This window comes from Myxocyprinus asiaticus, chromosome 11 (genome assembly GCF_019703515.2).
Source record: "Myxocyprinus asiaticus isolate MX2 ecotype Aquarium Trade chromosome 11, UBuf_Myxa_2, whole genome shotgun sequence".
Lineage (NCBI taxonomy): Eukaryota > Metazoa > Chordata > Actinopteri > Cypriniformes > Catostomidae > Myxocyprinus > Myxocyprinus asiaticus.
In genome coordinates this window covers 25,044,427-25,067,403 of record NC_059354.1, presented here as the reverse complement: position 1 = coordinate 25,067,403, position 22,977 = coordinate 25,044,427, and the positions used below count along the sequence as shown (strand labels likewise).

General features: G+C 39.2%; 1 protein-coding gene across 2 annotated transcripts in view; it reads left to right on the top strand.

Annotated features, from left to right (window-relative positions):
* Positions 1–22,977, top strand: part of LOC127448387 (tomoregulin-2-like) — a 101,810-nt gene that overhangs the window by 56,464 nt on the left and 22,369 nt on the right. The window contains exons 4-5 of one of the 2 annotated variants that reach the window (XM_051710874.1): positions 2,117–2,143; positions 21,211–21,307. In XM_051710874.1, coding sequence (XP_051566834.1) covers positions 2,117–2,143; positions 21,211–21,307 — 124 coding nt within the window. Of the gene's footprint in view, positions 1–2,116; positions 2,144–21,207; positions 21,308–22,977 lie in introns of both variants that reach the window. The other variant, XM_051710873.1, reaches the window with a different exon arrangement.

Here is a 22,977-nt window from a genome sequence, read left to right as displayed (position 1 = left end):
TACTTCTTTGCGGACTCTTCAATCTCCATTTGTAAGTACACCTGAGCCAGATTGATTTTTGAAAAGCATTGGCCACCTGATAGTGACGCTAAAATGTCCTCTATCCAAAGCTATGGATACTGGTCAGCTTGCAGAACTGGGTTAATTGTGACCTTAAAGTCACCACAGATTCATACTATGGGTACTGTTGGTGTAGCCCAGTCAGACCAGTCCACTTTAGAGAGAATTCCTTGGTCCCCCAGCCGTTTGAGCTCGGCCTCCACTTTAGTGCATACTGCATATGGTACCGGACATGCCTTGTGAAATTTTGGTTGCACATCACTCTCAATGGCAAGCTTTGCTTTGATGTGTTTCAGTGTTCCAATGCCATCTTGGAAAACTTGGCCAGACTGCGCTAACACGCACTCTAATTTGTCCTGTACAGAGCATGAGTTTGCCTTGGGGGTAACTTACATTAGTTTTATGGACTGCCAGTTTAGCCGAATGTTCCTAAGCCATTCATGTCCAAATAAGGTAACTCCAACTTTTTGCAGCACATACAGGTCCAATACGCACCTTTTATTTTCATATTTAACTCTGACCTTGATTTTCCCACTGGCGCAGTTTTCTCTGCTGTGTATGTCTTCAAAATTACTGCTGTGCATTTCAGTTTCATGTTGGGGAAATATTCCTTGTAATCCTTGTGTGATATGATTGACAGTGCTGATTCTGTGTATAGTTTCATATTCAATTTTACTCCTTCAACCCAGATGATTTTCCAGTCTGTCTCTTTAAGAGAATGCAGCTTTATGCATGACAAGCCTGCCATAACGGAATCTTCAGAATCTGGCTCATTCAATTCATTTACCTTTCTATTTCGTTTTGCAAATGTTTTCATCTGTTTGTCAATTTGTTTTGTTGCACACATTTTTTTGTATGTGTCCTTTCCTGTGGCATTGTCTGCACTCTTTCTCTTTAAACCAGCATTCAGCAGGACCATGTGACTTTTTACCACATCTGAAACAAGCTGGAATTGTGTCACTCCGTTTTGTTGCAAATTTGTTTACATGACATTCAGCTGTCACCTTTCTTTGCAATTCGAAAGTGTCTTTTGCGGCTGTTTCCATAGAAACAGCAATTTCTAATGCTCGCGTCAGAGTGAGCTCTCTCTCAGTAAGCAGCCACTTTTGCGTGCTCTTGCTGTGCAGACTGCAAACAAGCCTATCTCTGAGCGCATCGGACAACCCATTGCCAAGTGGCAATGCTCTGCCAGTCTTCGGAGCTCGGCCATGTACGACTCAGTCTTTTGTTGATTACGCTTATGGAAGCGAAAGCGCTCGGCTATGATCAAGGGCTTTAGATTCAAATGCATTTGCAACACTTCCATGATGTCTTCAAATGTTTTACTGGTGCAGTTAAGCTGCGCAAGAGGTTGTATGTTTTAGCACCCATTACACTCAAGAGAATGGCCACTTTTCTCTCATTCGCAATGTCATTGGCTAAACAATACTGCTCAACTCTCTCCACATACTGTATGTTGCCCAGTCTTCGACCGTACTGTCAAAAGCATCCATTTGTCCAACAATTCCAGATATTTGACTTTCTTTGTTTCAGTCTGTTTTAATATCTCTCTTTAATATATTTACACATTTTCTGTTGCACTTTACTCACTTTATGGTACGTGTCCTTCCTCCAACAGCAGCAAGCTAGATGGCATAACTTTGGGGTAGGCCTAACACAAGTCCCTTTTGCCCTGTTTTTATTCATTGTTTCTGTTGGACAACTGGGTCACGTACATCCTCGTCACCAATTTTGTTGTGTTTTTACACTTACACAAACAGTAAGAAAAACAACCAGATCAGAGTTAACTCTGAACACATCTTGTACTGTTTATTGGCATCAGTCAAATCCAGTATAGGTGTGCGCAGGCGCAGAACTCATAACGCTATTGGCTCAATAACCTGACAAATAACATTTGTGTGAACTTTTTATTAATTCAAAAATTAAGATTCTACTAGTGCAAATTGTTTAACCAAATGAAATAGCCTATGGAATGAACTAAAATGATATGTACTGTAGGCTTTGTGAACCATTGAATTTTAAATAGGAGACATTGATCTGCTTTTGTGTTTTACAGATGCTGGTTCTGGATCAGGAGATGAAGGTAAGAAAGTTCTCAAAATATTCCCATTTACAGTAGACACCTAATTGTTTCTGTATCCTTCTCATTAACTCACTGTGCACTTGTTTACACATCTCCCCAGCTGATACTCATAAACACACCCTCACTTCCTCTCAGTCTGTCAGCAGTCAGCTGCTCTCCTCCTCAAGCCACCCACTGAAAGTGAGATTAAATCATACCCACTCACTTATTGTTTAGAGAAAAGGAATTATTGCACTCTTCCACCCAAATTGTGATGTCTGATGGACGGAAGAACACTTTGCAACTAAAGCAGTATATTAGGATCACTTGAAATGTGTCAGTCACCTTTGATTTAATCGCTTTGTCTTTCAGTCAACCCTTTTATTTGTCTCTCACGACCAGCATAGCCACATCTGCTAATTAAGCAGTACAGCAGTAACATCTCTCTGCATATAAGTGATTATTATGGTATTATTTTGACAGCCATTTTGTGTTTGCTAGATGGTGGTTTTGCCTTTTATGCATGTGAATAGCAGCTTGCACAAGTACAGGTTGGTATATTTGTTTGTGAAGGGTTTCATTCATCCACATCATGTTAAACTGTCTGGTAGAACTTTAGTTGAAAGCAACAGAGTTTGAATTTCTTGCCTTTTAACTTCTCTTTTACCAAATATGCCATCAGGAATGTGTAGATATTAAGGGTTGCACCAACTAATCGAATAGTTCTGCCATGAGTTGACAAGTTGGGTCTGTGTCGACTAGTCGTGGGCCACATGACTACAGATGCACTTGTTCTATAAATGGTGACAGCAGAAGGAACATTTCACTGTCCATAATGTGTCACAGTGTAGCTGTGTTATTTTCTTGGTGAAATAACCTGTAATGGCCAAATCATTTAAAGTGTCCATATACAAGCCAAAAGTCTTATGTACTGTCCTTAAACTAATTATTTGTGAGCCAGAGGCTAACAGAAACTATTAGCAAGTCATTAAGATCAAATTTGACTCACCATAGGTGACTCAAACTCGTGCAAATCCTAGTAGATAATTTTTGGATAAATGGCTGTTAGCAGATGAGAGCAGAGCTTTGTAGACCAGAATAATAGAAAGATGGAAGCAGGGATGCTGCAGAAGACAAGATGATGAGGGGAGAGGAGAAAACATGGATAGAGAGACAAAAGAAGAATGATCAGGGAGAATGAAAGCAACGATAATTTGAGTGAAGAAAGGAAGGCAGAGAGAAAGAGAAATGGAAGTCTGATAAAATTAAAGATAAGTGAAGTGGAGGAATAGAAAGGTGGAACGATAAAGGAAGAAATTATTGCAGTTTATAGATGGACCAGAGAGAGAGAGAGAGAGAGAGAGAGATGACTTTTAGGTAAGCACAGTGCCATCGGTGTGATAAAAATCAAATGGATTTTAATGGCTGCAGATAAATCATATGGCTTGACCTCTGGGCTTGAAGGTCTCTGGATACTAAAGGCAAAATACACCCCTTAAGCTCCCCAGAATCACTTAGGAATCTTAGCTTCTTAGCTACATCAGTATGAGAACCTACATGCCATTTACACGGTTCACTGAGATTAATACATTATCGAGCAATACTTGATAAAAGGTGAAGTGTATAATGGTATAACAAAAATTCTAACTGGCTTCCCCAACAGTCACCCCCATGTGCCATTGGTTGGTCAAACAGATAGTCCCACCCTAGTCTCACATCACTGGTTGAGGCAATGCTGCTAGTTCAGGCAGGGGTGCATTTTCCATACATCAACGTAATGCACTGCTTAACCACCATAATACAAAGTATTGTTGGAGAAATTGACTAGCTGGTCACAACCTTTTCCCGTAAATGTAGGAAGTGTACAATGTCATACATCCATCATTCAAACCACATTGGTTCAACAATATAGAGTTAATGCTGTTACACAGGGGGTGGCGTAAGAACTTCTGCAGAGATCAAATGGATATCAAATTATAAAAGCTCATTACACATATACCAGAAAGCCGTTTAATGCAAGAAAGCTGCTGAAGACACGGAAGCGACATTCACTGTGTAATGCGACAGAAAAATTGTGCTGCAATATACGCACATGCGCACTCTCCAAAAACATATAAGAATGCCACTTATGCGTTAATATGGACACATAAGCCGTGTTCTCTGAAAGAAAATAATATGTTAAAGTGCTTTCTCTTAACAGCCTTTTATCCCTTAAAGGGCGTAAGGAAGGCTACATTCACATTTACATGATGTTCCAGAACACCACTTTCTGCAAAACCCCGGAATAAGACATTTTCTAAAGTGCATGTAAACATGGTCAAAGCGTTGACACAATGAAAGATATATATGGAATGAAAGATATAGAAGCCTCAGTGATGTCAAATGATGTCCATACAGTAAACTAACAAAAAACTGTCCTTCTAACAACAGGTGGAAAACTGTAGATCCAGCCACACAACTTTGCGATGCTGTTTGCGAATGTTAGTTGGAACTACAGTTTTGGGAATCGTTGGACTATGTTGGTAATGATGGAACTTGTCATTATAGTTGATTAACAATTCTGGTTGGGATATTTTAACAAACAGTGCAATGTTTTGATAGCACCACAGAAGCCTCATTGTTATTTTTAATAGTATTTACAATAAAAAAAAATAATACACTTCACCTTTAATTTAGTTGAATTCACCTTTTTTTTTTTTTAGCAAATAATCCAAAAGTTGGTATTTATAAATTCTGATTCATATGAAGTTTTGTAACAAATGGGGTATATACACTTGGTCACTTCATGCGTTTTTTACTAATCATATTGCTATCCGATTGAATATGCACATTCCATTTACACTTGGCCACATCAATGTAGCTCCGCCAAATGGATTTATATCCGCACGTATAATTTCCCACGCTATATGCGAATAACTCAGAGTTAACATCCTGATACCAGGCTGACTCCTTTTTTCACTTCACCGCTTGTTTTTTTGTTTGTTTGTTTTTTTGTGCTTTTCTTCATGCTTTAAGTTTGAGAACTGAGGAACAAACAACTTTGTTCCATCACTGCAAACAAAGAAATGGTCTGATCTTATTCAGTGATTAATCGCTGTATAACGTCAAAACTGCAGTGGTATGGCTCCACCAGCACTTCATTATTTCTGTTCATATTAAATGAAATTCATTTACTGTGTATCTAGCTCTGTGTCATGGATCTATTATGTTGGTAGATTTTCTATAATCAATACAGACTCGCACATGAAGGTGTCCTTAAGGTGGCTTTTGACAAGCTGCTGTCACGACCCCTGCTGCTCTATTCTGTTTTTGTCTCTGTTTTGTTTTGTGAGCACTTGGATGTGTGTGTTTGCCAGCCATGTGCTCTCCTTGCTCTGCCTCATTCCCCTAACCACACCCGCTTGTTGGTCTAGTCCTTGTTATGTTGATTGCCTCCACCTGTACCTAACCTTTGTTTCTCTATATATTGTGCCCTCTTCCCTCTTCCCTCTTGTGTTGTCAGATTGTTTTGTTAGTCTTGTGAACTATAGTTGGTTGGTCAAGTCCTGTATCCTGTTTGTTTCTGTCTTTTGGTTGTTTTTATTCTGCCAGTTTTTGCTTTCTCCTGTTATTTTCTCCCCTTTGAGAGTTTTTGTTTTGTATTGTGTAGTTTTGCTTTTTTACCCAGTTCAGTCTTTGTCTCCCTCGTGAGAGTTTTTGTTCTGTTTTTGATTGTTTGTTTAAATAAATATTTTATTTACCTCATTCCTGTGTTTCGGTCCACACTCCTTCACTCACCCTTGACATAACGTTCTGACCAGACTTGGACCCAAGGTGTGTTGGCTTTCTTTGTAAACCCCCCTCCGCTGTGCATCACCAAGTTCCCCCTGCAAGGATTTTCAATCTCCGCTAGGGAGACCAGTCGGTGAGGAGTATGCACTGGAGATTTTAGCTTTGTCCTCGGGCTTGGGCTATAACCAGGCCTGCTTCATTGACCTTTTTGTGGCGGGTCTGGCTGAGCCCATCAAGTCCTGCATTCCAGTTGGGGGTGAGAAAGGGAATCTTTGCGAGATAATTAAACTAGCGCTTCAATGGGATTTTTTTGTCTCAGGAGTCTCCCTCATTTCACCCAAGCCCAGGGATAGTGATACCTCTCACCAGCTGTTAGTACAGAGGCCGATCTCCTTACTACACAGAGGAGGAGGAAGAGGTGTGTCGGCGGCCGTTCCCGCTGCTGATCCACCCGGAGGCAGCGGCCATTCGCACTGCCGACCCACCTGGAGGTGGCGGCCGTTCCTGCAGCAGTGCTCCCGACCGTCTGGAGGCAGCGGCCATTCCTGCATCAATGCTCCCAACCATCCAGAAAAGGAGGAGAAAGAAGCCTGGCCTGTCAACTGAGCCCGTTGCCATTGACAGCCAGGAGGTGGCGGCCATTCTCTCTGACGTTCTCCAGTCGCTGCCAGCGTTTCCACCCACGGAGGCTGTTCCCCAGTTGCTGCCAGCATCTTCAGCCATGGAAGCCGTTTCCCAGTTGCTGCTGGCACTCTCGGCCACGGAAGCCGTTCCCCAGTTGCTGCCGGCATCTTCAGCCATGGAGGCTGTTCACCTGCCGATTCCAACACTCCCGGCCACGGAAGCCGTTCCCCAGTCTCTGCCAGCATTCCCGGCCATGGAGGCCATTCTCCAGTCACTGCCGGCACTCACGGCCATGGAGGCTGTTCCCCAGTCACTGCCGGCGCTCCCCACCACGGTGGCCGTCAACAAGCCTGTCCTGTTCCCTGTGGCCATCAACAAGCCTGTCCAGTTCCCTGAGGCCGTTGACAAGCCTGTCCTGTTCCCTGTATTCAACGAGCCTATCCAGTTCCCTAAGGCTCTCGACAAGTCTTTCTAGGTCCCCGTGGTCATCGACAAGACTGTCACGAACCCTGCTGGACTGTTCTGTGTTTGTCTCTGTTTTGTTTTGTGAGCACTTGGCTGTATATGTCTGCCAGCCATGTGCTCTCCTTGCGCCGCCTCTTTCCCCTAACCACACCTGCTTCTTAGTCTAGTCCTTGTTATGTTGATTGCCTCCACCTGTACCTAATGTGTCTTCCTCTATATATTGTGCCCTCTTCCCTCTTGTGTTGTCAGATCGTTTTGTTAGTCTTGTGAACTATAGTTGGTTGGTCAAGTCCTGCATCCTGTTTGTTCTTGTCTTTTGGTCAGTTTTGTTATTTTCTCCCCCGTGAGAGTTTTTGTTCTGTTATTGATTGTTTGTTTAAATAAATATTATATATACCTCATTCCTGCATTTGGGTCCACACTCCTACACACCCTTGACAGCTGCTGTATGTTTTGGTTGTTTATTTATTTGGTCTTTGCATCTGCAATCAACCATGTTTGATCTTTCAGACAAGAACAGTTGTTAAATTGTGCCTCAGACTGTTATAAAATATTCTGCAGCTTTTACTGGAGGGAAATTAATGACCTCACATTTCATAGGTGATGACAGTCAGCTGCACAGCCGTCTCAGTGTGAGAACCTTTCTCAGTCGCTGTGGTATCACCATGGTAACAAGCTTAGAGGAATGAGAAAGAGAATAATCTAATCTTACCGTTTCAGCTGCTGCGATAAAGATGGGCAGAGTACCACTTGGAATGGGAGGTGAAGACTATAGAAAAGTGTCTGGCTGTGCACAGAATTTGTGTGCATAACATTCAAACTGAGTGTGAACATGAGCACTGTACTGCAGTCTTCATGGAGTTAGACACACTGTTTATCAGTATGTGTCACTCCTGCTGAAACAGGCTTATAAAACATCACAACAGATATAAATCATAAGCCTAACTGTATAAACCCCTATTGATAAGCTGTTGATCTGTGAACCTGTCAGAACCTAATGCCATTGAGATAGTATTTATTTTTTTTCACCTTGAATTATTAAGAAAAATTATTAATATTTGAAATAAAATACACTGAAGGATGACGTGTTTAATTGAATTGTTAATACTACTCAATAATATAAATGTAATTCCTTCTGTTATAAAATGAAATGGTTTTTCCTCTGAATACTATTTAACTAAATGCTCAATATGGCCCCATACAGCTCTGGCCAGGAAGCAAACAGTACAGATCACAATATGGAACATGTGTCAGAGTTTAGCCGCTTTTCCACCATCGGGCCGAACGTTTCTGAGCACGGTATGGAATGGTTACAGTAGCGTTTCCACTTGAACACAGTTTGGCACGGACCGATTATAAAGCGTTCTCGGCCTGGAATTCTCAGCATGGTTAGATAACTATACTCAACCATTCTCAACTGTGCTGGTTGAATGGCTTTAGTACATGGTCACTTGTTTAGCGTATCTTCATGATTTTATTATGTTTATATTTATCATTGTAGTCTACATTTATTTTTCTACACACCTTTTTCATCAGGGAAGTAAATTACTAGCTCATTTAAACTCAAAATACATCAATATATTCTTATATACTTGTTTTCATATAATACTTTTATAATATTTTGTCAATAAATATCCTTTTTTAACTATAGTCTGTGGTTTATCCACCACACATTAATGTTTGTATTTTACTAACTTTATTCCAAATTTGAGAGATGAAACTCGTGATATGGATGATAAGAGTTCAATGCAACACACTTAATTATTTTCATATTAAAATCTACAGCCTCTGTGGACAATGCAAGTAAATCATTATACTACAATAGTAGTTCTATGCACTGCAGAAAATGTACACACTGCACACACTTTCAATTAAAAACATAAAACGAGGATTCAAAAAAGATGGGGATGAAATATACTTTATTAACAATGAAATTAATATGCAGAAGTATTCAATATAACAATTGCAGTAACAGTTTCCTGAATCATTTCTTTGGCAGGAAAGTTATAATACAGAGATAATTACACTCATTAATATGCACATGACTGTGCTATGAAATCTGTATATTATTAACAACTTTAGATGAGTATACATTCATGGGGAACAACCTTTTAGTACCTTGCACCTATAATGTCGTTAAACCAGAATATCTGCTAAAAGGGCAATTGAAAGTGAGAACAACTTGTGCAAATGCGAATGGGGTAGAAAAATTAGAAAACAGTGGCACACATAGGGACCCGTGAAACTACAGCAATGTTATAAAATACTCAGTCTTGAATTCTTGAATTTTAGTAAACATGTTACCATAATTTCACCGGAAACCGTAGCCTATTAAACACATTGTGTTCGGTAAACACAATTTTCACTGACTAGTGTTCGATTCATTAAAACATGACAGCCAATATTAGCTTTAACAGTCCTACCAGAAAACATAACAAGTAAACAACTTCGCCAAACAGTTAACAGTTAAACATTGATCTAGACTGCTGTCCTGCCACTGCTGTTCTGAAAATGCTGCAGCTTCCCCAGCCAACACACATGACACAGAAGCCGGCGCTTCTTTTCTGGGCTCATGGACATGATGTAAAGACGCAAGGATGAATGACGTAAGCATATGATTTTGCGCCAAATCCGACCCGACAGCTCAGAATTTAAATCATTATTGTGGGTTTACCATAGTGAATGGAGGTAAGGCAAGGACTGGGTGTTGAACACAGATTTTAATGTACTCGTTCAATAATGGAATTTTGTTCATTATTAAGTAATAAATCTCTGATATTGCAGCTTAATATAAAAAAGAAAATAACATTAAAAATGATTTCATACTTCTATTATTGTAGTTATCACAAACCAGACTCTTTAGATTTGCCCTTTTTGCCTTTGGGACAAACTGTTTGAGAGACTAAGCAATTTCCAAACCGAACGAGGGGAAAATGCAATCATTTTATGGCAGCAGCCATTAATTCATTCATGACTGAAACTCATTCATGATAAGCTCTGTCAAATACCTCCAATGTTATTAATATAGACGGGGTCTCCGCTGATGAAAAGTAAATCTTAGGCAAACTTGGAGGGATCTAAATCAAATGAGACAAAGGTGTGTTGAGGGATGTGTGTGAACCTTCTGTTGCTCAAAAATAAATGTGCTGTTTTAATGTGGGTCATCCTTGGGGCAGAAGGGGATTTCTATTATAATTTATTTGGGGAAAAACAAAAATAATGATATGAGTATGCTGGGGAGAGGAAGGTGGCAGAGAGGATGAACAGAAATCACATTAGACACATAAAGATGAGCCCGTCCATGGTAATGGTAGGATTATATGGAGATTAGTGAGGTAGATGGGTCAGGAGGCATTTTGATTGATGAGCCGTGACAGGAAGCGGCAAAATGGCCTCAAGGTTGAATGAGAGAGAGAGAGGGAGAGAGTGAGAGAGAGAGGGCAGAGTATTTATGCTGCCCTGTAAAGGCAAAACACACTAACTACACCAACACTAAAACCGAAAAATCGCTTCAAAGTTTTTGTAGTTAATACAGTTTTCACACTCCGTTTTCTCTGAATTTGAGCATATTTGAGCCAAACCCATCTGTCACAGGAAAGATCACAGTCTAACAGACCCAATTTTGTTCTCAATTTTCACACAAATGTGTAGTTGCTGTGTTTTGCCTTTGCATGAGAGAAGAGGAAGTAGCGAAGATGAAAAAGGACAGAGGGGTCACAGTAAGATGATTGAACATTAGAGACATTTAGAAAAAAAATCAGAAGAAACTGCTATGTTTTTCAGCCTCTGCATCCATAACAAGTTTAACCCTAAAAAGGTTTTTGTATCCTGGGGGAGAGGAACAATTAGTGAGTCGGACAAATTTTGGTTGCACTTTATTTTACAGTATGTGTACTTTCAGTATACTTACAGTGTACTTACCCAAGAAAGTACTGAGTAATATTAGGTCACTACATGTACTTAATATGGGTTAAGGTTAGTGTTGAGGTAAGGTTTAGGATTAGTACCTAGTAATTACTGTAGTTGTTATAATTATATAGTATGTAAATGTAGAACAATACTGTAAAATAAAGTGCCATCCAAATTTTTTTGAAAAATATTGAAAAAGGGGTCCCTGCAAATACTGAGGACATGCGACTTTGTATATAAAGTCTAGCATCAATTCACAATCTTTACCTAAATGTAAAAAGGCAGAATTTTTTAAGAAGGCAGCTGGCCTCGAGGCAAATGCGTCTATCTTTCAATGTATTTTCATGATTTCTACAAGCTGTAAAGTTTAAAATAAAAGCAAAAAAACATGAAAATGTATAATGCGTGTCCCAAAAGTAATTCTTTTTATTTATTTATTATTATTTATTATTTAGAGGTAGGCTACCTTTATATCCTTGCCCTTTATAAGGTTAATCGCCAAATTCAGGTTAAAGATCTTAGGACACAATTCTCTTACAATGGTATGCTTAATTTCTTGAGTAACATTGAAAAAGAACCAACTGCAATATGTTCTGGTCAAAATCACAAAGAATCACACCACTGTGGTGCAAAAATCTTAGCAAAAGTCTCTATGCTGCAATACCCATCATAATACCTGCCTCCAGCTTCCAAATGACTGGAACCTAGCCTGAACTCCTTGGAGACAAACCTCAGTGTTTGAAATGTAAACATCTAAAGGCTTGTTTGTTTATAGAGCTTTCAATTCTTAAAGGCTCATTTATCCTGGGATGCATCTGCAAAATCCATTGAGGTTGTTGGTTTGTTTGGCTATCTTTGAATAGAAAGTGTAAAGGAGCAAAAGGAGTTCCACTGGGCTTAAGTCAGGGGTTTGTGCTTGTGCTGGAGGTGTTTTAATGCAGAAAATAATTTTGAATTTCTTTGATGATGCCGGTAACATGATAGGGCTTATTTTGGGGCTAGAGGTTTAAGTATAATGAGTACATTTTAGGAAACATCCCCATTGCCCCATTGCTCTTGCTATGTTCTATTTAAGATTTAAGTTTCATCATTCTGTCTAATCTAATGCTACTTTTCAGAAAAATCATTGCGCTCTGAGTAACCGGTTACTTATACCCAGCAGTTGTGGTGGATTATACAATTGCTAAGCTGTTTCATTTGTTTATATTGTGCATTGGCTTTTGGGTGTTAAAAGGTCCTGGTGGGCGCATGTTGTTAAATGCCAGTATCTAATTTTGGTCTCAGAGGTCTGTGAGCAATGAATGCATATTCCTTTGAGTCAAGAAATGACCTTTAAGTTGATATAGAGAAACATAGTTGTTGCTCTGTTGAGGTGGAAAACACGTCTTCCACACTAAATCATTCATCATCAAATGAGTTCTTGAGATCCACTTCAGGGTAAATAACTTATCTCTGTTTTAAATAGGCAATCTTAGCAAAGTGAATGAAACTTAGAATTTTTATGTACTGTAAGAAATCACACTACACTAGTTCTTGCGTACTTGATGGCAACCTTCAGTGTTTGGCACTGCTTAGATCAGCAGAGAGGATTAGCCTTTAGCAGCTAGCTCTTGTGTTCCAGCAGCTTGCCATGCACTGCTGACTTGGATCTTTTCTAAAGATCAGCAGGCAAAACTGGAGTGAAAAATTGGCCCTGTGGTGCGAGAGGGATTAGTGGGGCTCGGTGGCAAAAACTGGCACCAACAGTGCTGGAACATCTCAGCTGCTCTGTGTGCCACCATAGTATGCTTGGGAGTTCAGATGAAAAAGACAAGTGGCAATCTTGCTGCTAGGACAGTCACAATATATGTCTATGTGTGGCTCATTGCAAAGGTTGTCACTAGGTAGGATGCGTAGTCTATAGCCAGCAGTATACCGAGCATCCTCAATTTAGAATTGACCCTTCGCTATGACCCACCTTAAAAGCGTTTCTGATCCTGTCTTAGCACCTGTAGCTATCCTCCATTTCTCTGACAAGTGCTTGCTTTTTTCCAACAAGAGTCTACGAAAGTAATGTGTGTTTAAGTTGTTTTAAGTGGAATTTTCTATAAATTAATTTATATAAATAAATAAAAAATATACAAATGTTGTCGCTGGGTTACTTGTAATAGTGACACAAGGTACCCTGAGAGGATACACACAGTGTTTTTTATTTTTTTTAATCAATAAATCTCGAGAGTAGCATGCTATGGATTAAACTGTCAGCCCTTATTCCCAAATTAACATATATAATGTCAGCAAGGACACCTACATTTGCTCAATGTTAAATTAAAGCTAATAACTTAACATTAATTCATTTATGTATTGATTCAGGTCTTAGTAAAAAAAAAGTCAATAGTAAATAAAGAGTTCACAGCATCATAGTGAGTGTGTTATGAAATGTTATTAGTAGTTCTGTTCACTTACACTAATTTTATCAGGTATGTAATCGCTATCAAATTATGCTTTTCTCTTTTCAAGTGACTAATAATCTTTTGCCTCAATTTTGATGTACAGTCTCCAAAGTTTTTAATCAATTTACTAATTTACTTTATAAATTTATTTTACAAAAAACATCAGATAAATATGCCCTGCAATGTCACTCTTCATTCCACCCCACATAAGAATATTATCAATTCTATTTGAGAATATTTAGCCAAAAACCACACCGTTCACAACAATCTCCCATTCATTCCTTTTGGAAGTTCTGCAAAGCTTGTCAGAGTGATCAACTATAACAAAGGGGGGTGGAGCTTAGCAAAGGGTCAATTAGCTTTGTTTAAACGAGATGGCCTTCGTAGGATATACAGAAACTGAAACACAATGTATTAAGGTTGCTATTGCAGTACGACTAGCTCTCAAAGATGCTAAATAGAAGAATTGTCACAAGTGAGCACTACTGTACAAGTTAGGATCCATCACCACTAGGAAGTGTGAATACAACAGCATCAGGTTAAGTCTGAGTTAAATCTGGCAGACTGCTGTCAGAGGGCTTGTATTTCAATGCTGTTCTTCTTCATAGCCTCAAAATTCACTGATCTGTTCTCTCAGTTATGCATGTAAGAAGTTCTTACGAACTGTTTTGCGAGGTGTGTCAGGGTCTAGTTGTGAAAGTGTGAATTAGGAAAGGTCATCCAGTGGGCAAATCACTAGTTTCTGCGGCTACTAATGCAAACACTCATTTCAGCCATGTCGCGTTCAGATCCCCTCATTAAGGCTTCTTAGCTTGCAGAAAGTGACACTTTATTGACTGCCCATCGACTGCTTAGATGCTGGAGATGTTTTTTCTCTCTCTTTCTCTTTGTACATTTCCCTTTTTCTCTTTCAGTCTCTCTTTATTTTCTGTTCTCTTTCCTTATCTAATTTGGACCCTCTCCATGATAGTTATGTGTCGTTTTTGTGGCCTTGTTTTGTTACTTTCTGTCTCTGTGCTACATACCTCGAACACCATTTGATGTTCTCTTTTTTTGTCCTCCTCTCATTTTTCTTCATCCTCTACTCTTCATCTCCCTCAGTTCTCATTCACTCTTCTTCCTTTATATTTATTAGAGTAGCTCTGTCATGAGTGTTATTATGGGTGCCATCAGGGGCAGATCATAGTCAGAGCTGGAGATCTGTACTGTGATTTTTTCTGAGAATGTAGAAGCTCTGGACCTCTGCAGCACTTCTCATGGGAGAATGACTAACTGTACCATCTAATGCAAGACATATGGCACTTATTTAGTAGTATAAATTTAATATACAGTGAGGTTCAAAAGTCAAGACCACAATGAAGATCTGAAATCAAAATTCTAACATCTTGTCAACTCCGGTCGCGTCTGTTGACGTGACGCAATGGCTTGAGACTGTCTACACTGGATGTGTTGAAACGAACATTCTAAACTGTTATTTGTCTTGTTGGCAGAAGTAGCGCCAGCACAAAAATGGAATGGGGCATCTGTCTACTGTCAGTGCTACATGACGCGACGCACCCAGTGTAGACAGAATCATTGATTAAAATGAGTTCTATTTCATCGCTGTCCGATGAAAAAGACGTATCTCCACTTTTGGCCTTTTTCGACTTTTTACCATAGATGGAATTCATTGAATGACCTCTTCCTACTCTTTGAATTGTGCATCAAAATAACCAGTGAAAAGATGTTTAATTAGGCGATCTGTTTAACAAGTATCTCCATTGGCCTTGAGAAGTGTCCATCAAAACCGCGTATGTCCCACCCTTATGTTTTGAAGAGTGTCAGCTACAGTGGTGGGCCATGCATTTTAAGTCTAGGCCTTCAGTGTGATTCATACCATTAAGAAAACACAGTTTCACAATGAATAAGACACCCTATGCCATTGGGCATCATACATTATGTTGCAGCTAACTAATAATACCAATTGACATTTTAAAAACACTTCCACCACGAAAGCCAGAACTTGAAATGACACTTAATGCTCAAGCAAGCCTAATTTTAACCGAACAGACATTCAAAAATAATAATTTTTCATATGAATCTACCAAGGAGGTCTATAATACCTGGAAAAATCTATCTAATAATATTTGCGATTTAAATGTTGCTTGCAATAAATTTTGTTTCGTCAGGGTACACGGTTATGCTGCGTTTCATTCAAGTTAGATGTGGGATATTCTTACTTGATATCTCCGACCATAAATGCATTCCATTCCCCGATATTCAGAACTACAATGCTCCCGTTAGCTTAGCAGGGGTTTGACTTTCATTAGAGATGTCTCCTAGAAACCCAGCTGATAAACAATGCTGCAGCGCTAGCATTTGTGCTTCAGGTGTATGATTATCAAAAGAGATTATAATGTTTTATACACCTGTTTCTGCAGGCATTTGTTAAGCAAGCTTTAATATCATGTAATCTGGAAATTAACTCATTTTATCTATATTACTTAATAAAGTGAATGTTTATCACTTTATCTCGGCGAAATCGGAGTTGAGAATTTCTGCACGAGCCTACAAGTTGTAATTCTGACTTCAAGATGCATTTCATTGCACTTTTCCTTGTAGGAAGTTGGAAAATCCGACTTTCCGAGTTGAATGGAACGCAGCACTACTTTTCAAAACTTAATCCGACACTGAATGCTCAAGCAGTCTAATTTACACTTACCAATTTACTTGAAGTGAAAATCAGCAATCACACAGTCATGCAGAACATCTCATGTTTTTTACTTTTGACGAGATGCGACGCGCCATTCGCGTCCGGTGTAGACAGGCTGTAATTTAAACCCGGGAATAAACAGAACGTTTTTTTATTGTGAAAATTTAAAAAAAAAGAAACATTGTTATATAAATTTAACAAGATAATTTTAGATTCTGCACTATTTCTAGGTCATTAATTAAACTAGCAAAATTGTAACATTGACCATGTTAACCTTATGAAGGTCAGATATTTTTGCTCCCAATGACACACTTGAGCAGTCCGTGCCAGCTCGAGTGCATGAGTGCTGTCATAAAAGCAAAAGGGAGATGTACTGTGCCAAATACTAATAAATTATAAAATTTATGTATATTTTCCAACTTTTCACTCTAATTGTTATGCCGACAATATAATTTATAGTGAAACAACTGTATTCAATTTGAAAAATGTGAAATAGTAGAATTTTCTCAAGTGTATTCAAGTGGATTTGTACCCCGCTTTATGTTATTTAATTGTAAGAGTGTCTTTGGGGTATGTGGGTATGCTTGTGTGTGTTTATTGGGTGTATTATACTTGCTGTAGCAGAGCCAGCACACTGCCCAGTTCTAGTTGACCCTTGTGCAGTGTAATGACCCAGAGTGAAACTGACTCATAGATTTGCTGCTGGATTTTAAAGCGCTCAATGGAAGGCTTGCAGAGAGCACTGTCTAATCTGGTCAAAGCTGGAAAAAATGAAGTTTAAAGCCCTAATTCCTCCCCTAATTCTTCTTGCCTAATCCCTTGAAGAAGTGCAGCCCGATTTGGACCTCTTTCCAGAATTTTGCTCGATGGCTGTAACTCCTCTTGCTGATTCAAACTCTCATCTGGCTTTCAGAGCGCTCTCCAAAAGCTGTCAGCCAGTGGGAAAAAAGGGCCCCAGGAGTACTCCACAAAATTAGACACCTTCACTCTGTGCTACTTTCGTCAGCGGATTGCTGTAATTACATGTGCAAATGGGTCATTGGCACGGTCTTCTGTGCTGTCAGGTGTGGATAGAAGAGGCAAAGCACCAAAGAGGGTTTTTCTACACGCTCTTTCCAGTGGGACTGGGACACTCGAGGAGTCTTATTTGTGTAAAGCAAGTTTTAATGGCCCCACTGTGGCGAAGGCTCAGTTGGTGAGCACATGATTGCAGCATTGAGAGGCTGGTACTGTGTTGATGAGACATGTTCACAGGTCAAATTGTAAAGCTGACAATATGTCTTACAAAAATTCTGACAAAATGTGCAGTAAGCACGGCTCAGTACATTCACATTTGAATGTATATTCCATTTTTTCAACAATGCATCATATACAATTCCATAAACACAACTTATAGAGCCATTCCATAAATATTGAAATTATAACCAGATATAATTGTCATCAGGTTACTGAAAGATAAGACAATTCAGAACAATAAATAAACAACCCTCGTACACCTCAATGGTTGTGGAAGGAAGCAAGGAAGGAAGGAAAAAAAGATGATTTTATGAAAAAGTCAATAAAGACAATTCTTAAGCTCACACATAATTATCAAATCTGGCATGCACAGTATCATTAGTGCATGGAAACCAGTGGAAATCCAAGTATCCACTTACAGGCTATCATCTTTCCATGGTCAGCATTATGCCTCCTACATTCTCTATTGATTCAGAGATTAAGTGTGCCCTCTCCATCTGAGATTCACTTGACCTTTGTGTCCCTCTTAGCATGTTCTTGTGATAAGGGATTTACACCTTTCTTTGGTTATTCCATTATGTTTGTTTGTTTTATCACAGCAGCCTATTACAACATTGCATTACAGTAACATGTTTGCAGGCAATGGAGTCCTTTGTGTTTTTCAATGTATCATGACATCAAAATGCAAAATAATACACATTTTAAAATGTGACCTTATGGATCACATGGCCCACTTTTATAAAATAATATTTTCATGTGATGCGATAAACCTCCATTCCATTTCAAAAATGTTTGCCATGTTCATCTGACCTGCTTTTCATTAGATTACCCAGGAGTCATATTCCATTTATTCTTTGTGTACATAACCAAGAATACCACTCAAGAAAATCAACTGGAATTTATTTCCATCTCATGCTCATGTATGAAACAATACCATTTATCTCAGTCAAGGAGTAGACCACTTCTCATTTTGTGCAAACGGGGTAAAACAAAACAACTTACAATGTAGTCATTTTCATCCAGTCTCTTGGTAATATTTTCACATTGCTCATGTGATCACAGTAGATATACAGTTCCTCTGACCCAGACTGGAATACTACACTCATTTTTGCTATTTGTTTTGAAGGTCAGGTTCCATACACTGTGCAGGAGATGGGTGGCTTCCATTCATCATCTGTATGACAGGCTGTGTTGTGCCCAAAATCCCATACCCCCTCTTTCTTTCTCCTTAGTTTCTGCACAAATAGGTTTGTCCCATTAAGGGACACTTTCTTGGACACTCAGCATCTGTCTTGTGTGTTTTCATTTGAGGATCTGCTTTCCTTCGACCATTAACTGCGAAACCAATTCCTGTGCTTGGTTTGTGCCTACATTTCTACAAAGAATGTAATGTGCAAGCAAAAAATAAATCAGAGATTTATGATCGTTTTAAGTTCTGAATCGAATCAAAAGCACATTAAAATTCTCATTCATAACAAAAAAAACCATTAATGGACTTAATGGATGCTTTCGTTGAATTCTGTAAGAATTATCCACAAAACAAGAATAAAAACAAGCATTGTCCTGGAGGTTTTGTATAAAGCTTAACTTAGATATTCATAAACAGGGTGAGAAGCCCATGATCGACCGTGTTTCTGGTCAGGGAAAATCAATTCCAAGAGTGACCATCTAACCAGGAGATGGAGATCACTGTTCCTGCCCCTCCCCCCCCCTGTATGTCTCTCATTTCCTGACCCAAGGGTCCAGCCATGGCCTCAAGGAGCTGGGTGGCAGGTTAATCATCTCTGGTCATGATGCTAAACAGGAGATACAGTATTTGGAGTAATGCTTGATCTAATAGTAAATGCTTGTGAAGGTCAATGGAAGTCATTGTGTTATCACGGCTACAAATTAAAGGATAGTTGAAGGATGAATATTTTTTATCAAATAACAATTCCATCATCATTTACTCAGCCTCATGCTGTTCCAAATGTAATTGACTTCTTTTCTGCTGAGGAACACAAAAGGGAGAACTGGAGATTTCATGCTTCGAAAAGAATGCAAAAGCACTATAAATTTATCAAAGTTAGTCCATACGAAAGTAGTGAATCTTTTGAGCTGGATCTTTTGCATTTCTGATTGATTTGTTCACAGTTCAAAGTTCACAGTTCTCAAGTTCAACTTACTGACTCGATCTGAATGATCTTGTTTCATTTGCATTGATCCATTCACCCTTGTTGTTACTCTCTAGAATGGTTTGAAAATGATTTGCTGTGGATCAGCAGTGGGCCAGTTTTTAGTGAGCTTTTTTTGGCCAGCAGTTGATGACACTGACAAAAACAGTTTGAGCCTTTGTGTCCCTCTTAGCATGTTCTTGTGATAAGGGATTTACACCTTTCTTTGGTTATTCCATTATGTTTGTTTGTTTTATCACAGCAGCCTATTACAACATTGCATTACAGTAACATGTTTGCAGGCAATGGAGTCCTTTGTGTTTTTCAATGTATCATGACATCAAAATGCAAAATAATACACATTTTAAAATGTGACCTTATGGATCACACGGCCCACTTTTATAAAATAATATTTTCATGTGATGCGATAAACCTCCATTCCATTTCAAAAATGTTTGCCATGTTCATCTGACCTGCTTTTCATTAGATTACCCAGGAGTCATATTCCATTTATTCTTTGTGTACATAACCAAGAATACCACTCAAGAAAATCAACTGGAATTTATTTCCATCTCATGCTCATGTATGAAACAATACCATTTATCTCAGTCAAGGAGTAGACCACTTCTCATTTTGTGTAAACGGGGTAAAACAAAACAACTTACAATGTAGTCATTTTCATCCAGTCTCTTGGTATTATTTTCACATTGCTCGTGTGATCACAGTAGATATACAGTTCCTCTGACCCAGACAAAAACAGTTTGAGGAAGTTGATGGGTTTCTTGGTAAACAGTAACTGGCCATGTGTTAGCTGTTACTGATCATGGTGAAGATCAGTGGTCTTATGGTGGCAATCTTCAATCACAAAAAAGTATATATATACTGTATATGTTCTGCTCTTGCTATAACTTTTATAAGCATATTTGGAAAATTAAATTGAAAGTGTCATTGAAATAGTTTCAAAAGTCTGGCAAGGATTGGGTCATCCTTGTCAAAACCTTTAAGTCCCTGATAAGATCTGTGAATACAGAATGTGGCTTTGCATTTGGCAGACTCTTCCTCGCCCTTTCTATGTGTTCTTTCTGATTAAGGGCACATTGTAAGCTCAAAGCTTGTATTCTTAGGTGTTGGATCTACACACATACAAAAATCGAATGAAAGAGAGAAAGAAAATAAAAACTTGTAATAATAAAAAAGAGAATGAAAGAGACAAAATATTGCAAAACAATGACTGAAACACCTGTGAATTAAAGGTTTCTCTGTTTGTGTAAAGGAAATTCTTAAATATATTTCTTTCTTCTTTATTTTATCTGCCTGTCTTTCTTTTTCCAGCTCTCAATCTTTGTGGTCTAAGTTTTAAAAATAGCACCTCATAATGGAGGGTCAGGATCTGAAGGGGGAACGATGATCCTCAGAGGAGGAGACGTAATTTAAATTCCATGGCGTGCGGGATTGCTTTTTCCCGTCCACTGATGAGGGCAGATATGCGATAGTGAGGGGCTTTAAGCTGCGGCTCCTGGGAAGCCTCTATCGCCAGGGAGCAGCAGCGGCAAATCAGAAATCATCATGATGAAATGAGGGGCGAGGCTGAGGAAAGATCATTGGGGGATTTTAACTTCTCATGAGAGCCAGAAGACGAAGAGAGAATGAGAATGATGTCTGTCCTCTGGCTCTCCATCTATTTATGAAAGTGTGTGAAAGACAGAGAGAATTGGGTATGATTGCCTGCTCATCTTGCCCAGAGTAATGTTTGTAAAACCCTTGATAGCTTATGCTGTCTTGTCTGGTGTTTGTGTATCCAAGCAGGGAACGAGGGTTCTGCAGAGAATGGACAAAAGGAGACGTCCACCTGTGACATTTGCCAGTTTGGGGCGGAGTGTGATGTGGATGCAGAAGATGTCTGGTAAGACCAACAGAAACCTGCAAAATTGATTGCTATATTTTAGAGAGCTAATATCACTAAAAGGAATAACACCATCCGAACCAGGTGCAAAACATAACAGCAAAATACATAACATGTATGTTTTTGTCCAAACCAGCTGCTACCACAGCAAGCGATGAGTGATTGGACATTTTGTTGATCGCTTGGTTTCTATTATTGCAGCTTTGTGCTAGTTAGCCTGGCCCAATCTTATTGGTCCAAAATCTAGCTTCACATAACTGTACAGTAAACATCAAATGCATTATCGAGTTATAAGCATTTCTCCAGTGGCTGGAACTGAGTTAATTTGATTGCTCTTTCTGTTCAGTAACAAGCAGAGATTCTGTATGGTGCTGCCAATAATGTAATATAGAATATACGACACTAGAGCAAAGGTCACAAACTTGAACAAATCTAGCGATATCAGAGATAAATGGCCAATTAAAGAGTGAATTTCAGAAGAGAAAGAAACAAGGCCAATTATGACAGTTTCATCTTTGCTAATGAATGACTGCCTAGCTCCAACACTGTGAACTCATTTATATTCACAAAGAAATTAGCAGAAGTCCCTGCTACACAACTTTAAAGGATGCATATCGCTCTGTCCCTAAAGCAGCTATGGGACACTCTGATCAATATCTGGTTTATCTTCTTCTGACCTACAGGCAGAAACTTAAATCAGCTAAGCCTGTAGTAAGGACTGTAAAGTCTTTCCTTCTTTCTTTGGGTTTCACCCGTCTATTTAAAAGCCTGTGCTGACCAGCTGGCCCCCATCTTCACACAGATCTTCAGCAGATCACTAGAGCAGTGTGTAATTCATTGCTGATTCAAATGATCCACCATCATCCCAGTCCCAAAGAAATCCAATATCAAAGGACTTAATGACTACAGACCCATCGCTCTGACGTCTGTGGTCATGAAGTCATTTGAGAGACTGGTGTTGGCCCACCTGAAGGACATCACTGGACCCTTTCTGGACCCCCTTCAATTTGCTTATCGAGCAAACAGGTCTATGGATGATATAGTCAACATGGGATTGCATCATATCCTACAACATCTGGACAGACCAGGGACATATGCAGGGATCCTTTTTGTAGACTTCAGTTTGGCTTTCAACACCATTATCCCAGCTATTCTCCAGACTAAATTAAACCAACTCTCCGTTCCCACCACTATCTGTCAGTGGATCACCAGCTTTCTGACGGACAGGCAGCAGCTAGTGAGACTGGGGAAATTCACTTCCAGCACCTGTACGATCAGCACTGGCACCCTCCAGGGATGTGTGCTCTCCACACTACTCTTCTGCCTGTACACCAATGACTGCATCTGCACCCCTCTGTCAAGCTCCTGAAGTTTGCAGACTGCAAATCATTGGCCTCATCCAAGATGCCGATGAGTCTGCATACCGAAGGGAGGTTGAACAGTTGCAGCCAAAACAACCTGTAGCTGAACAGGCTCAAAACAGTGGAGATGATTGTGAACTTCAGGAGAAACACCCCAACATGTATATTCTATTCACTTATTATTATTCTTTATTCAATTTTTATTTTTTATTTTTTTTTTTTTTTTTTGTCTAGTTGTTGTATTGTTTGTGCACTGAAAGCTTCTGTCACCAGTCAAATTCCTTGTAAGTATAAGCATACTTGGCAATA